The 16,991-nt window shown below is 41.7% G+C and overlaps 1 protein-coding gene across 1 annotated transcript in view; it reads right to left on the bottom strand.

The window, feature by feature from the left end:
• The window catches only part of DNAH10 (dynein axonemal heavy chain 10), a 327,414-nt gene that overhangs the window by 261,194 nt on the left and 49,229 nt on the right, over positions 1-16,991 (bottom strand). The window contains exons 11-12 of the mRNA XM_030218355.1: positions 14,511-14,705; positions 1,392-1,562 (exon numbers count right to left, since the gene is read on the bottom strand). Coding sequence (XP_030074215.1) covers positions 1,392-1,562; positions 14,511-14,705 — 366 coding nt within the window. The remainder of the gene's footprint in view (positions 1-1,391; positions 1,563-14,510; positions 14,706-16,991) is intronic.

Here is a 16,991-nt window from a genome sequence, read left to right as displayed (position 1 = left end):
TTCGAAAATGAGCCTGCAAGTGTACCTGAATGTAACTCACCTTGAGCTACTACTGAAAATGTTGTGAGCAAAAATCTAAACAAATAAATAAAACTAAATGCAAGGGAATATATACATTGGTGGATCATGGGTGAGGCTCTCACTTACAAGTGTATTTTATGGAACAATGTAAGTTACTTGTGCCTATGCCATATTTACACAACCACAGTCATGCCAGGTCTAGGGCTGGTGTAACTGCAGGTGTGTAAATATTAGGCACTCCAATACTGGGTTACACCTGTTTTCTATAACGGAATCTGGGTTCCCAGACACTGTTATAGAATAGGTTCGCATCGGGGGGCCTAAACGGAGGCGCCTACTTATAGAATTGTCCCCTAAGTAACCTATTTACTAAGCTATAGTAAAATAGAATTATTTTACCACAGAAAAATTTACCATAGTACTTTAGTATCACTAGTTAGCTTTTTTCTAGATAAGCAACATAAAATCAAGCTTACTCTTTTGGTATATTGCCAGGTACTTGTGAACTGGATTGGCCACTACTGGAAACAAGATACTGGGTTTGATGGACCTTCAGCCTGTCCCAGTATGGCAGCACTTATGTTATGTTTTCTTGTTTTGCATTGCTGCAGCTGGAAATATTGTGCATTCTCGGTCACAGCAACATAAACACAGCAAACCCCCATGTCATGCCTGCTATCTTTTAAAGGTCCTATCCTAGAACAAAACAATTCCTCCACCCCCATCTACTCTGCCGATCAGTTTCCTTGGAGAACATATATCCCACCCTTCTGATTCTAATCTTGCATAAAATACATAAGTTCCCCATATCCTTTGATCCCTTCTAAACATATAGAGCACCTCAGGGTGTTTGCCACCTACCCATCCAATACTTTTTAAGGTATTTAGAATCCCCCAGCATTCCTTCATCCGCCCATGCCCTGGCACTTACGAGGGTCTCCTGCAGGGTAGTAGGGGACAAGTGCTATTCCTAGTTGCTCTTGCCCCAGCAGCTTTTGCTTCCAAAATGGTGGCCATAGGCCCCTAGCTGTAGTACCATTGTACTACTGTTAGGATCAATTTGGCAACCTGACCCATAGCAGTAGTACCACAATACCACCACTCAGGTCCATTTGCAAGTGGCAGCTGCTGAGACATCAGCAACTACCCACTAAGGTTCAAATTGCACTTCTTCTACTTATGCTCCTTAAGACCATGGACAAGTCACTTCACAATCCATTGTCTCCTGTCCTTGATGGCAACTTGATTGAAGCTTGCATTTGAAAAAGCCAATAAATAAATGTTAAAATCCAAAACCCCCAAACTAAAAATCTTCAGGCAGTGGTGGTGGTAAGATAGTCATACATGTTCTACTAATATAGAACCTTTACCTCTTTGCAATACTGGGTTAGAATATCATTGAATTTCTTCATCATTTGCTTATTGATGGCCTCTCGAGAACGAATATGTTTAAATTTCAAAAGCATATCAAAAGCAGCTTCTGCTGATCGAAGTGTCTTAAATGACTCATCTATGAAGTTTTTGGCCTCACCTTCAATAGCCTGTTAAAAAAGGAAACCAATCAAACAATAACAGAAAAACTTTTCCACCGAACACTTGCTCCTCCTGAATTGAAAGAAAAATTAAGTTTGCCAACACAAGAAATAATAAATCTTATTCTTTATAGTATACCACCAGAAGGCAACCATTTATAATGATAAGTAATATTTAATGATAGACTAGTTAATGATCGAGCAGATAAATTATAAGACAGAGACATCTGAACTATGAACTACACTGCTATTGTACAAGAATTCCAGTAACTAGCTGGAAGGACTTCATTTCAAATGAGGGAGAGTATGAGGTGCTGGAAGATGAAGGATTCCCTACAGATGATCTGGTTAAAAGGAAAATGAGGCTCTGATGGATAATTAGTTAACAATACTGAAGGGTACAAAAAAGGACAAAAGAGAAAGGAAAATAGAGGGCATTCTGGGGTGATGACATCAACAATGGTCAATATCTGGCACAACTGAAGCACCATACATGCCAACCTTCATGCTGAAAACAGTTCTTGATTATTTATTGATTTGATTTGATTTGATATATCATCCTATCTTGAATATTCAATCAAAACGGTTAACAACTCATTATAAATACATCATTAAAATAATAACAGAATAAAAGTAATAACAGAATACTCAAACACCAAAGATGACAACTTAAAATAATGACAACCTATCACATATTATCCAACCCCAGGAAGGCAAGAGTAAAGTAATAGGGTTTTAATTCTTTTTTGAAGACAGTAACCCCCCTGTTTACTAAGATGTGCTAGGGTTGGCGGTGTGCTAATGCCAACACAGCCCATTCACCTTGAATAGGCTGTGTCGGTATTGCCGCATGGCTTAGTAAACAGGGAGGTAAGGTTAGATTCTAATCGAAGATAAGTTGGCAAAGAATTCCAATGGCCTGGAGCAAAGTAATACAATGCAGCAGCTCGGGTAGATTCATGTCTTGCATAAGCTATTATTAAAATGTACTTGGGGAAAATCCATTGCTTATTTCTAGGTTAAGCAGCATGAAATGTACTGTTTTGGGATCTTGCCGGGTACTTGTGACCTGGATTGGCCACTGTTGGAAACAGGATGCTAGGCTTGATGAACCTTCGGTCTGTCCTAGTATGGCAATACTTAATTTACATATGTACAATCCAGGTTAGAAGTACCAGATCCCAAAACAGTACATTTTATGCTGTTTATCCTAGAAATAATCAGTGGATTTCCAAAAGTACATTTTAATAATGGCTTATGGACTTTTCTTTTAGCAAGTTAGCCAAAACTCTTTTAACCCCTGCTAAGCTAACTGCTTTTACTACATTCTCTAGCAATGAATTCCAGAGTTTAATTACACATTGAGTGAAGAAATATTTTCTCCAATTCGTTTTAAATGTACTACTTTGTAGCTTAATTGCGTGCTCCCTAGTCCTAGTATTTTTGGAAAGAGTAAACAAGCCATTCACGTCTACCCGTTCCACTCCACTCATTATTTTATAGACCTCTATCATATCTCCTTTCAGCTGTCTTTTCTCCAAGCTGAAGAGCCCTAGCCACTTTAGCCTTTCCTCATAGGGAAGTTGTCCCATTCCCTTTATCGTTTTTGTCGCCCTTCTCTGTACCTTTTCTAATTCCACTCTATGTTTTTTGAGATGGGATGACCAGAATTGCACACAATGTCCGAAGTGCAGTTGCACCACGGAGCAATACAAAGGCATTATAACGTCCTCATTTTTGTTTTCAATTCCTTTTCTAATAATATCTAACATTCTATTTGCTTTCTTAACCGCCGCCACACACTGAGCAAAGGGTTTCAACACATCATTAATGATGACGCCTAGATACCTTTCCCAGTCGGTGACTCCTAATGTGAAACCTTGCATTACGTAGCTATAGTTCGGGTTCCTCTTTCCCACAAGTATCACTTTGCACTTGCTCACATTAAACATCATCTGTCATTTGAATGCCCAATCTCCCAGTCTCGTGAGGTCCTATTGTAATTTTTCACAATCCTCTTGCGATTTAACATAAAGGAGTCATTGAGGAATTTTACCTCCCTAGCATGCCCTGTTACATTTACCCAGTCAATATTGGGGTAATTGAAATCATAGACGACATTTTTGTGCTTTGGGGCGGCACTGCCATAGAATTGCATGAATTTGTGACATATCTTAATGAATGTCATGAGACAATTAAATTTGAACACGCCTATAGTGAGGTTTCTATCTCCTTTTTGGATGTACAGGTTCAGGTCGCACAAAGTAAATTAGAAACGTCGGTGTTCGTTAAATCCACGGACCGGAATACTACATTGCATTTCCAAAGTATGCACCCGAGTCATTGCAAGACAAATGTCCCCTTTGCACAATTTTTGCGATATCGTAAAATTTGTTCCACCACTGAGAGATATTTTCAACAAACATCTTATTTACAACATAAATTACAAGATAGAGGTTATCCGAAGTCCTTGGTATCACGAGCAAGAAAACGGGCTTATTATAATCATAGAGAATGGTTACTGAATCCAAATAACAGTACAGTGGAACAACAAGAGGTGGTGACTTTTGTAACAAAATACAATACCCACACAAATAGGATGATAAAGGTCATCAAAAAACATATAGCAATGTTGCATATTTATCCTTGTTTCCAGGATTTAAGGATTTTGTTTGCTTATCAAAGACAGAGCAATTTGAACGATTTGCTATGTGTAGCGGACACATGGAATCGTGAGGCACAATTGGCTGCCAGAATAGGACATCATAAAGCATGTGGGCAGTGCTCTGTGTGTCACATTATGTTGGATGTGGATGCATTTGTGGATTCTTGCACGGGAAAATCGTATTATTTAAAGTCCTGTACGGATTGTCAATCCATGAATGTGATTTACTTATTAAAATGCACTTGCAATTTGTATTATGTGGGACAAACCTCTAGAATGCTAAAAACGCGATTGATTGAACATAGACACTGTATACAGGCTAAGAAAACATATGAACCTCTTGTTTCACATTGTCTCTTGAAACAACATGAGTTTGGTGATTTACAGTGTGTGGTTCTGGAGCAAATTCAGATTTCAGAACGCAGAGGGGATATAAGAAAGAAATTAAGACAGAAAGAGCAAAGATGGATTTACACGCTGCAAACCGTAATCCCTAAAGGGTTGAACATTTCAATCGAATGGAAAGCTTTTTTGTGAATTGGATGTCTGCCAATAAAGTTATTGTGTTGAATTCATTACGTTTGAGAACAAGGAAATGACGTATATATAGAAGAAGGAAGTGAGATTCGCGTTTAAGACGCCAACCGGAGGCAGTTGAAATGCGGTGAAGTTGAATGATGGAAATTAGCTGTCTGGATTACAATTTTTTGCCCTTGAAACAGCCTATTCGGGGCGAAACAGGGTCTCCTGTTGGGCTTTGGAAATAGATGAAGACTGGACAGTTCTAAGAACATTTAAGTTAAGTAGTTTTTCTTTCACCGAATGTTTTGGATTAGTTGCCTTCACCTTTGAGTATTGTGTTAGGTGTATGTGCACGCAGTATATGAATAAGAAGAGTGGAGTTTTTTTTGTGAAGACTAGTGATTGAAGAAGTGGGGTGCTCCACAGATATATGGTGGTTTCCACACAGGAGCATTCTCTAGGATTTCTGAAGTCTTTTTTTCTCCACATTTCATATATGTTAGCGATCACACACCTCCAATACCCAGGTATATAATAGTGGAATTTGTGGGTTATATATTTTGGTAATTGAAATCACCCATTATTATTGTGATCCCCAGTTTGTTAGCCTCCCTAATTTCTGATAACATTTCTACATCCGTCTGTTCATCCTGAACAGGTGGACTGTAGTACATTCCTATCACTAGCCTTTTCCCCTTTACACATGGAATTTCAATCCATAGGGATTCCAAGATGTGTTTTGTTTCCTGCAGAATTTTCACTCTATTTGATTCAAGGCCCTCCTAACATACAATGCTACCCCTCCACCAATTCGATCCACGCTATCACTACAATATAATTTGTACCTTGGTATGATAGTGTCCCACTGGTTATCCTCCTTCCACCAGGTCTCAGAGATACCTATTACCACCTTTTTAGCACTATGTAAGCCACATTGAACCTGCCATACAGTGGGAAAATGTGGGATACAAATGCAATAAATAAATAAATTATATCTAATTTTCATTTAGTGCAATATATTCTAACTCTCTCATCTTATTTCTTAGGCTTCTGGCATTCGCATAAAGACATTTCAAACTATGTTTAACAGTGTTAATTTGCAAACTTTTGTCTGATTTTTATTGTGTACTATGGTCTCTATTGCAACCCCGTTATCATGATACCCTATCTTCCCTGTTTTGGTGATATCTTTGAAAGATACCTTGTTCCGAACCATGCATTTTTGAATGACTGTCGGCCTTCCTCCAGGTTCTAGTTTAAAAGCTGCTCTATCTCCTTTTTAAATGCTGATGCCAGCAGCCTGGTCCCACCCTGGTCAAGGTGAAGTCCAGGAATAGGCTCCCCCTTCCCCAGAATGTTGCCCAGGTCCTTACAAATCTAAAACCCTCCTCCCTGCACCATCACCTCATCCACGCATTGAGACTCCAGAGCTCTGTCTGTCTTTTGGGCCCTGCACGTGGAACAGGAGGCACGTTGGAAAATGCTACCTTAGAGGTTCTGGATTTGAGATTTCTACCTAAGAGACTAAATTTGGCTTCCAGAACCTCTCTCCCACATTTTCCTATGTTATTGGTACCCACATGTACCAAGACAGCCGGCACCTCCCCAGCACTATCTAAAATCCTAGCTAGGTGACATGTGAGGTCCGCCACCTTCGCACCAGGCAGGCAGGCCACCAGGCAATCAGCTATCTACATGCCTAATAATCAAATCATCAACTATAAGAGCCTTCCGAACCCTTGCCTCCTGGGCAGAAGGTCCTGGAGACACATCCTCAATGCGAGATGATATTGCATCCCCAAGGGGCTAGTCCTGGCTACAGGATTGCTTCCAGCTGCACCAGGGTGATGCTCTCCTTCTAGAAGACCTCCCTCCTCCAAGGCAGCACAGGGGATGCCAGACTGGGATGGGACTTCTCTACAACGTCCCCGTAGGCCTCCTCTATATACCTCTCTTTCCCTCAGCTCCTCCACTACTCTATCCTCAAGAGCATGGATTCGTTCTCAGAGAGAGAGGAGCTCTTTGCATTGAACACACACATATAACCTCTCACCAACTGGGAGGTAATCATACATGTGACACTCTAAAAAGAAACCTCTGTGTATACATGAGCCACACAATGGCAGATTCCAAGCACAGAGGTCTCTAAAAGAAACCTCTGCGTATACATGGGGATTCCCACTATATTGTTTGTACTGTATATGCCATTGCCCATCACTGTCTTTCAGCTGGCTTCAACTCCAGGAGGGTGGGAGGGATTGTGTGACTGGAAGATCATCTGCCCATGGAGAGCCACCATTACAGGTAAGCAACTATTCTTTCTCCATGGACAGATGATCTTGCAGCCACACAAGTGGTGGCTCTCTAGCTCAGGAAAGCAGATTATAAGGAGTAAACAGTTCAGAGTCTAACCCTGCAATCCATCTATCAGGTGATGGAGGTGAGCTGAAGCCTCCAATACCACCTGTACAAAAATAGAGTTTATCTATGACAATTTGTCAATTCAATAATGTCTATCAAAAGTATGAGGGTTAGACCAAGTTGCCACTTCACATAGATCAATCACAAAAAAATAAGTAAGTAAGTAAATATATATATATATATATATATATATATATATGTGTGTATGTGTGTGTGTGTGTGTGTGTGTGTGTGTGTGTGTGTGTGTGTGTGTGTGTGTGTGTGTGTGTGTGTGTGTGTAACTTTCCAGGTATTGGACCCCTGAATCCAAACTCCTGCACAGTAAAGTAAATTCTGACCTTTAAAATTCCAAACTTCTCAACTTTCTGGCTATAGGTGAGATACCTGATATTCTCTTTAATTTAATGCTTATTGCTTAATTAATTAATTTGCCCTGTGAAACCTTTTATTTCTTTCTTTCTTTTCCTGCCAAGCTCTGATTGATAGAGAGAGAGGCAAGGCTGTTTAAACAGCATTGCATTCAATTGAGACTCAAAAGTTACATTTTACACTGCTGAAACTGCTATAATTAGTGGGAATATTTAGATTTATATCACAAGAGGAAAGTTATATTCTAAGACAATTTTAAAAGTTAAATCAATTGAAAATTCTTTGATCAGACTACCATTTATGGTCCCCATCTAGAAAATTGCCTTGATAAAAACAGTAGTTAGCTGACACTTTGGGACTTATAATCCCACCCACCCCAAGGTTTTCCACTCATATATAGACAAACCAAACCTCATTACCTTTACTCCTCAATCATACACAGGCAGTCTTGCAGACTGTTAACCCAACATAGTACACCTGTTCATACCCATTTCAACCAATCAGGATGACTTTTATTCTCTGTAATAATTGTGGTACTTTAGTTTCAAGGCCAATCATCTGGAGACTTAAAGCTTGTCCTATCTGTCTTCAGCTATCTAGTTTACAACAAGAGCTCAGTAAAGTAATGCAAGAATTGTATGCAATTAAAGCAGCTTCTAGAACTACACAGAAAAATAACTTCTCACCACTCCCTCAAAGAATAAAACCACATAAGAACAGATGGTTCACAGTAGGCTCAGGCAGACTTCGTCAGGTGACACAGAAGCATCCACCGGCACAAGTGTTGCCACTAGAGAATTCTTTTGCTCCATTACAATACTGTGATGCCCCTGAAAATAGAACTGAGGCAGAGGAAAAACCAATAAAGTTGGAACAAAAAGACACGAAGGTACCCAAAGTAAAAACACACCCCCAAATCACTAATGTTGGAACACATAACAGGAAATATAGATGGAAAGCGATGGCCACAAATGCTCGTAGTCTAAGCAATAAAGTTCACGACCTTCAAGCCCTGATGTTGGAAGCAGACTTAGATGTTGTTGCAATCACAGACACGTGGCTCAACGGTTCCCACGAATGGGATGCAAGCATACCAGGCTATAATCTATTTAGGAAGGATAGAGAGGGTCGTAAAGGTGGAGGAGTAGCTCTGTATGTGAGGAATGATATCACGGCGACTGAAATGACAGGGACCTCGGGAAAGTAAGAAGCGATATGGATCACCTTAAAAAGAGATGATAGAACCTCTGTCCACGTGGGTGTTGTCTACAGACCCCCGACACAATTAGAGGAATTGGATAAAGATCTGATTGCAGATATTCAAAAATTAGGAAAGAAAAAAGAGGTTCTCTTGATGGGAGATTTCGATCTGCCGGATGTAGAATGGAAGGTTCCGTCTGCCAAATCGGAAAGAAGTAGAGAGATCGTGGATGCTTTCCAAAGTGCTCTGCTCAGACAGAACCCACAAGGGAGGGAGCGATGCTGGATCTGGTGCTCACAAATGGGGATAGTGTGTCAAATGTCCGAGTGGGTGCACACCTGGGAAGCAGTGACCATCAAACGGTTTGGTTTGATATGACGGCTGAAGTGGAGGGCGGCCACTCTAAACTCAAAGTCCTGGATTTCAAGCGTGCTGACTTTAGTAAAATGGGGGAATACCTGAGGAAGGAGATGATGGGCTGGGAGGACGTACATGAAGTGGAAGGGCAGTGGTCCAGGCTGAAAGAAGTAATAAATAGGGCCACAGACCTTTATGTAAGAAGAGTAAATAAAAGCAAGAGAAAAAGGAAACCGATATGGTTCTCCAAGCAAGTGGCTGAGAAAATAAAGGCTAAAGAGTTGGCGTTCCAGAAATACAGAAAATCTCAAGAAGAGGAACACAGGGAGGAATACCGGATGAAACTGAAAGAAGCCAAGAGAGAGGTACGTCTGGCGAAGGCACAAGCGGCAGAACAAATGGCTAGAAATGTAAGGAGGGGCGACAAAAATTTCTTCAGGTATATTAGTGAAAGAAGAATGACTAAAAAGGGAATTGTGAGACTAAAAGATACAGAGAACCGCTATGTAGATAATGATGAAGAAAAAGCCAATTTGCTACATAGATACTTTTGTTCTGTTTTCACTGAAGAAAATCCTGGAGAAGGACCGCGAGGGACTGGCAAAGTACACCTGAGAATGGAGTGGATATAGCACCGTTCACGGAAGAGAGTGTGTATCAACAACTTGGAAAGCTAAAGGTGGACAAAGCCATGGGACCGGACGGGATCCACCCTAGAATATTGAGGGAGCTCAGAGAGGTTCTGGCAGGTCCTCTTAAAGATTTGTTTAATAAATCCTTGGAGACGGGAGAGGTTCCGAGGGACTGGAGAACGGCGGAGGTGGTCCCTCTTCACAAAAGTGGTGATAGGGAAGAAGCTGGAAACTACAGGCCGGTAAGCCTCACTTTGGTTATTGGAAAAGTAATGGAAGCGATGCTGAAGGAAAGGATAGTGAATTTCCTGGAAGCCAATAAGTTGCAAGATCCGAGACAACATGGTTTTACCAGAGGGAAATCGTGCCAAACGAATCTCATTGAATTCTTTGATTGGGTAACTGGAGAATTGAATCATCGACGTGCTGTAGACGTAATCTACTTAGATTTTAGCAAAGCTTTTGACACGGTTCCCCACAGAAGGCTCTTAAATAAACTAGATGGGCTGAAGATAGGTCCCGAAGTGTGAACTGGATTAGGAACTGGTTGATGGACAGACGACAGAGGGTGGTGGTAAATGGAGTTCGCTCGGAGGAGGGAAAGGTGAGTAGTGGAGTGCCTCAGGGATCGGTGCTGGGGCCGATTCTGTTCAATATATTTGTGAGTGACATTGCCGAAGGGTTAGAAGGTAAAATTTGCCTATTTGCGGATGATACTAAGATTTGCAACAGAGTGGACACCCGGGAGGGAGTGGAAAGCATGAAAAGGGATCTGAGGAAGCTAGAAGAATGGTCTAAGGTTTGGCAATTAAAATTCAATGCGAAGAAATGCAAAGTGATGGATTTAGGGAGTAGAAACCCACGAGAGACTTATGTGTTAGGCGGTGAGAGTCTGATAGGTACTGAGGGGGAGAGGGATCTTGGGGTGATAGTATCCGAGGATCTGAAGGCAACGAAACAGTGTGACAAGGCGGTGGCCGTAGTGAGAAGGTTGCTAGGCTTTATAGAGAGAGGTGTGATCAGCAGAAGAAAAGAAGTGTTGATGCCTCTGTACAAGTCGTTGGTGAGGCCCCACCTGGACTATTGTGTTCAGTTTTGGAGGCCGTACCTTGCGAAGGATGTTAAAAAAATGGAAGCGGTGCAAAGAAAAGCTACGAGAATGGTATGGGATTTGCGTTCCAAGACGTATGAGCAGAGACTTGCTGACCTGAACATGTATACCCTGGAGGAAAGGAGGAACAGGGGTGATATGATACAGACGTTCAAATACTTGAAAGGTATTAATCCGCAAAAAAATCTTTTCCGGAGATGGGAAGGCGGTAGAACGAGAGGACATGAAATGAGATTGAAGGGGGGCAGACTCAAAAAAGATGTCAGGAAGTATTTTTTCACGGAGAGGGTGGTGGATGCTTGGAATGCCCTCCGCGGGAGGTGGTAGAGATGAAAACGGTAACGGAATTCAAACATGCGTGGGATATGCATAAAGGAATTCTATGCAGTAGGAATGGATCCTCAGAAGCTTAGCCGAAATTGGGTGGCAGAGCAGGTGGGGGAAGAGAGGTTGGTGGTTGGGAGGCGAAGATAGTGGAGGGCAGACTTATACGGTCTGTGCCAGAGCCGGTGATGGGAGGCGGGACTGGTGGTTGGGAGGCGGGAAATACTGCTGGGCAGACTTGTACGGTCTGTGCCCTGAAAAAGGCAGGTACAAATCAAGGTAAGGTATACACAAAAAGTAGCACATGTGAGTTTATCTTGTTGGGCAGACTGGATGGACCATGCAGGTCTTTTTCTGCCGTCATCTACTATGTTACTATGTTACTATGTGTGTGTATATATATATATTTTTTTTGTAAGGAAGCTGTTTGTAAATGTGCTTTAGTAGTTGCCACTGAATAATGAGAATGTGTTGTAATTCTAATCTTGTGAGCAACAGAGAGATATATAACTAGCTATCCAATTAGATAATTTGTGGAGAAGATCAACTCTGGATAGACAAAAATAGTTGATATGGTCTGTTCCCCATTGAAGTTTGTTTAAGGTACAAGAAAGGTCTCTTACAATCCAAGATATGGAGAGTTTCCTCCTGAGAATCTTTATGTGGAGGTGGGTAGTAAACCAGTAATACTACTGTTTGGTTAACAAGAAAATCAGATGCCACCATAGGAAGAAACTTAGGATACATTCTTAGTAATACCTTATCGTGCAATATTTGCATATAAGGCTGATAGTAGACTAAAGCTTGAAGTTCACTTATGCATCTTGCTGATGTGATTGCAACAAGGAACAAAGTCTTCCAGGTTTAAGTCCAGAGTGTTGAGGCTTAAATGAGAAAAGGAGCAATTAACGCAATACTAAATTAAGGTCCCATGCAGTAGCTGGTTATCTAACTGGGGGTCGTAAGTTGAAAAGGCCTTTTAAGAAACGTTTGCCAATGGAGTGTTGTATGATAGATAAATTGTCAGTGTAGTCATGGAATACTGACATAGCTGCTACATGAACATTTATAGGAGAAGATGATAATCCTGTATCTGATAGATATATGAGATAGTCCAAAATCTTAGTCAAAGGGCATTGGAAAGGATCTAAATGCCTCACTTTACACCAGTGCTCAAATCTTTTCCATTTAGCAGTGTAAGACTTCTTTGTAGAATCTTTACGAGAGGCCATGAAAACTTCCAAAACTCTGCGAGAAAAACCTGGATTCTCTAAATGGTCAGCTGAATTAGCCAAGCTGAGAGACTGAGCGATTTTATGTATGGACAAAAGAGAGTTCCTCTCTACTGAGTGATAAGGTCTGGATCGAAAGATAACATGACTGGGTCCTGGCAAGACATCTTGCTGAGATAAGGAAACCATGGCTGATGAGGCCAACAAGGAGCGATTAATATGAGGTGAGCTAAGTCAACGTGAGCTTTCTGAATTGTTCTCAAAATCATTGGAATTGTGGGAAAAACATATGGCCAAAGAATCTGAAAGGCATCCTCTGCCACTCTCTGTGTGGAGATGGTATCTTTGAACAAAAACGTGAACACTTCGCATTTACTGGAGACACAAATAAGTCTATATCTGGACTCACACATTTTTGAAATAGGTAATGTATAACAGTGGTCTTCAATGACCATTTGTGATGGGTAAGTTGTCGACTGAGGGAATTCACAAGATATTTTGCTTTCCAGGGAACTGAAATGCTATCAAGTGAAATCTGAGGTTTATCACTAAGTCTCAAATTTGCAAAGTTTCTTGACATAAAGTCCTGGAACCCAACTTGATTGTCCATTTGTACACGGATTATCTGGTTGTTGAGGTGCACTTGAAAGGTTTCTATAGCAAATTGTACTGCTTGAAGTTCTAACAGATTGATGCTGAGCAATTTCTCCTCTGCAGACCACTGAACTTGCATCATATATCGTCAGAGATGGGCACCCCACCCCTCTTTAGATGCATCTGTCTTAAGCTGAACTGATGGTGATGGAAGGTGGAAAACCTTTCCCTCATGGTGCTCTGTGGATGAATCCAACAAAGGAGAAAAGTCTTTACATGATAAGAAAGAGGAATTCTGGTCAAGATTGGTTGAGTTTATTGACACCATCTGTATTTGAGGTACCATTAAAGACTTCTCATACACAGATGAGCATATGGTACCGCATGCATTACTGCTGCCATATGACCCAACAGAATTAATAGCGGACTAGCAGATGTTACCTTTCTGGGAAAAAGGTGAGAAATTAGTGCTGTAATACTCTCCATTCTGTAATGCTGTGTGAGAAACACTATCAGCTTTACATGAGCACACAGATATTCCTCTTATTTTGAAGAAATGTTTGATCTTTATTCCCAATTATTACATATAAATCAGACTGATAACATCAGTAGATACATTGTTTACATTTGCTGTGACTGTGTTTTATTTATTGTGGCAGCTGCGGCTTCCAATTGGCGATCCATATTAGTGTTGAAAGACAGGTTGACAACTCAGTTGATAAGGGACCTTTTTGTTCCTAAACCTATATTCTCCTAGTAAGAGTAGCAGACTACTGATGTAGGCCCTAATGCCGAAACACAACCATGTCGAGTCAGATTGATGAATTGTCATTAAAGATCTCCAGCCACTTTCATCACCTTCACTGTTGTTTTTTGCCCAAAGTTAGGCAGCATTAAGATCCGTGCTAAGCAACCTTTATAGAATAGTGCTTAGGGCCATGCACAAAGGACTTACACCTGCTGAAACCTGATGAAAAGCCTTGCACCCAACTGATGGCAGATGGAAATCCAAGTATTCTATAACATGGTGCCTAGTTTCTAGGAACACCCCTGACCCACCCATGCCCCTCCCATGGCCTCATCCCCTTTTGGGTTGCATGCTATGAAATTTAGTCACCCATGTTATAGAATAGGGCATAGGGCAGATGTGCATATAACTCATAATTAGAACCAATTAAATGCTAATCAATTCCAATGATTGATTGTTGGCACCTAATTAACTAATGAGTTTCCGCGCACATCTGGGATCTGTGCCCAAATTTGGGTGACCTTTTTCAAATCTGGGGGTCAATGTCTATCAACTTGTCACACACTTGTACAGCCCAAAACATGCCCAGATCCCCCCCCCCCCCCCCTTGCCATTTACACACACTTGGATTTGAGATGTGCATATCCTGGCTTTATAAAATAGGGAGTTAGACATTTATGAAAAATAACATTTAAGTGCCAGTTTATGCATGTCTCAAACACAAATAGAGCTTCTAAAAGGAGGATCTTTTCTTTATATTTTATATTTTAAAAATCCTTACCACAACTTCAGATTTAATCTTTCCCATAACAGCCTTCCATTGCAGTGAACATGTCATATTAAAAGGATCAAACTCCAGTGCTTCCATAGGACTAACAAGACCATCCACCCTTCGCAGAACATCATCAATTCGCTTAGGATCTCCTGTGACAGCTTTCAATTCAGGGCCAAATATGTTGTAAAACTCTTCCAGAATCTGTTGATTTTAAAAGAATGCCAAGAATGAAATTGATATTAATATTGGTACTGCCACCAAATAATTTCAATGTAAATGATATAATCCCTTAACTGCAAACATAATTTTCAACTGTGAAAAGTGAATGTTATAATGCCGTTGTATCGCTCCATGGTGCGACCGCACCTGGAGTATTGTGTTCAGTACTGGTCTCCGTATCTCAAAAAAGATATAGTAGAATTGGAAAAGGTACAGCGAAGGGCGACGAAAATGATAGTGGGGATGGGACGACTTTCCTATGAAGAGAGGCTGAGAAGGCTAGGGCTTTTCAGCTTGGAGAAGAGACGGCTGAGGGGAGATATGATAGAAGTGTATAAAATAATGAGTGGAATGGATCGGGTGGATGTGAAGCGACTGTTCACGCTATCCAAAAATACTAGGACTAGAGGGCATGAGTTGAAGCTACAGTGTGGTAAATTTAAAACGAATCGGAGAAAATTTTTCTTCACCCAACGTGTAATTAGACTCTGGAATTCGTTGCCGGAGAACGTGGTACGGGCGGTTAGCTTGACGGAGTTTAAAAAGGGGTTAGATAGATTCCTAAAGGACAAGTCCATAGACCGCTATTAAATGGACTTGGAAAAATTCCGCATTTTTAGGTATAACTTGTCTGGAATGTTTTTACGTTTGGGGAGCGTGCCAGGTGCCCTTGACCTGGATTGGCCACTGTCGGTGACAGGATGCTGGGCTAGATGGACCTTTGGTCTTTCCCAGTATGGCACTACTTATGTACTTACTAGTAAAAAAGGCCCGTTTCTGACAGAAATGAAACGGGCTCTAGCAAGGTTTCCTCGGAGTGTGTATGTTTGATAGAGTGTGTTTGACAGTGACTGTGTGTGTGTGAGAGAGAGAGTTAGAATGAATGTGTGAGTGTGTGTGTGTGTGTGTGTGTGTGTGTGTGTGTGAGAGAGAGAGAGTGAGACTGTCTCCTGTGTCCCCTGCCCGCCTTTCCAGCCACTCAGCGATTGTTCTGTGTCCCCTGCTCCCCTTCCAGGCACCCAGCGATTCTCCTCTGTCCCCTTTCCCCCCTGTAGCCACCCAGCGATTCTCCTCGCTCCCCTGCCCCCACTCCAGCCGTGTGTGTGTGAGAGTGAGTATGTGGAAGACAGAGACAGTGAAAGTGTGTGTATGTATTTGTGTCTGTGTATGTATGAGACAGAGAAAGTGTGTGTGTGTGTGTGTGTGTCTGTGTGAGAGAGTGTGAATATGTGTGTGTGTGTGTGCGCGTGTCTGTGTGAAAGAAAATGTGCGAGGCTAGTGTCAAAATGGAGAGACAGCAGCAAAAGTTTGCATAGCAGAGCACAACCATTTGAGCCAGTTGTTACCTTATCTCCCCTGCCGTCCCCTCCATACCCAATGATTCTTTTTTTGTCTTCCATCCCCTCCGTGTCCCGTGTGTGTGTGTGTGTGTGTGTGTGTGTGAGTGTGAGAGAGAGAGATGCTAGTAGTCCCTGTGACAGTGGAGGATCAGTTGCTCCTTATAGGCAGTTGAGAGTGAGAGAGAGTGAGAAAGAGTGTGCATGTGGTGTTTTTTTTCCTCCCCTCTCATCTCCTCCGTGTCCCTTGTGTGTGTGTGTCTGAATACAACGGTTTATTTTGTTTTTATTTCTCAAGTGTAGTGAGAATGTGTATATGTGTGTGTGTGTGTGTGAGAGAGAGAGAGAGAGAGAGAGAGAGTCAGAGAAAGTGTATGTGTGTGTGAGAGTGAGTGTGTTGAAGAGAGAGACAGTGAAAGTGTGTGTGTGTCTGTGTGAAAGAGAGACTGTGAGAGTGATTTAAGTGAGAGAGTGAGAGTGTGTATATGTATGTGTGTCTGTGAAAGAGAGTGTGCAAGGCTAGGGTTCAAAATGGGAAGACAGCAGCAAAATGTTCCATAGCAGAACACAACCTCAGTTATAGGCAGTTAAGAGAGAGAGAGATAGTGAGATAGTGAAAGGGAGTGTGTACTGATGGTTTTTTTTCCTCCCCTCTCATCTCCTTCTTGTCCCTTGTGTGTGTGTGTTCTAGAGAGAGTGAGAGGTTAGTTTGGATGTTAGAGATGCAGTGAGAGGCAGCTGTGGGAGGGGGGGTTGTATTTGAGGGAGTCTGCCACTCTCCTTGTTCTGTGTGCCACATGTGATGTTACTGAGGTGCAGCCAGGCATCAACTCCTTGTGAGAAACTTCTCTGACCTGCCTTCTGTGATGTGTGCTGCTGTTGATCGTATCTGTGGTCTCGGGACAGCCTGTCTGCGTCGCTTGAGTGTTGA

This window comes from Microcaecilia unicolor, chromosome 11 (genome assembly GCF_901765095.1).
Source record: "Microcaecilia unicolor chromosome 11, aMicUni1.1, whole genome shotgun sequence".
NCBI classification, from domain to species: Eukaryota; Metazoa; Chordata; class Amphibia; order Gymnophiona; family Siphonopidae; genus Microcaecilia; species Microcaecilia unicolor.
The sequence above is the reverse complement of the archived record's forward strand: the minus strand, read 5'-3'. Positions and strand labels throughout refer to the sequence as shown.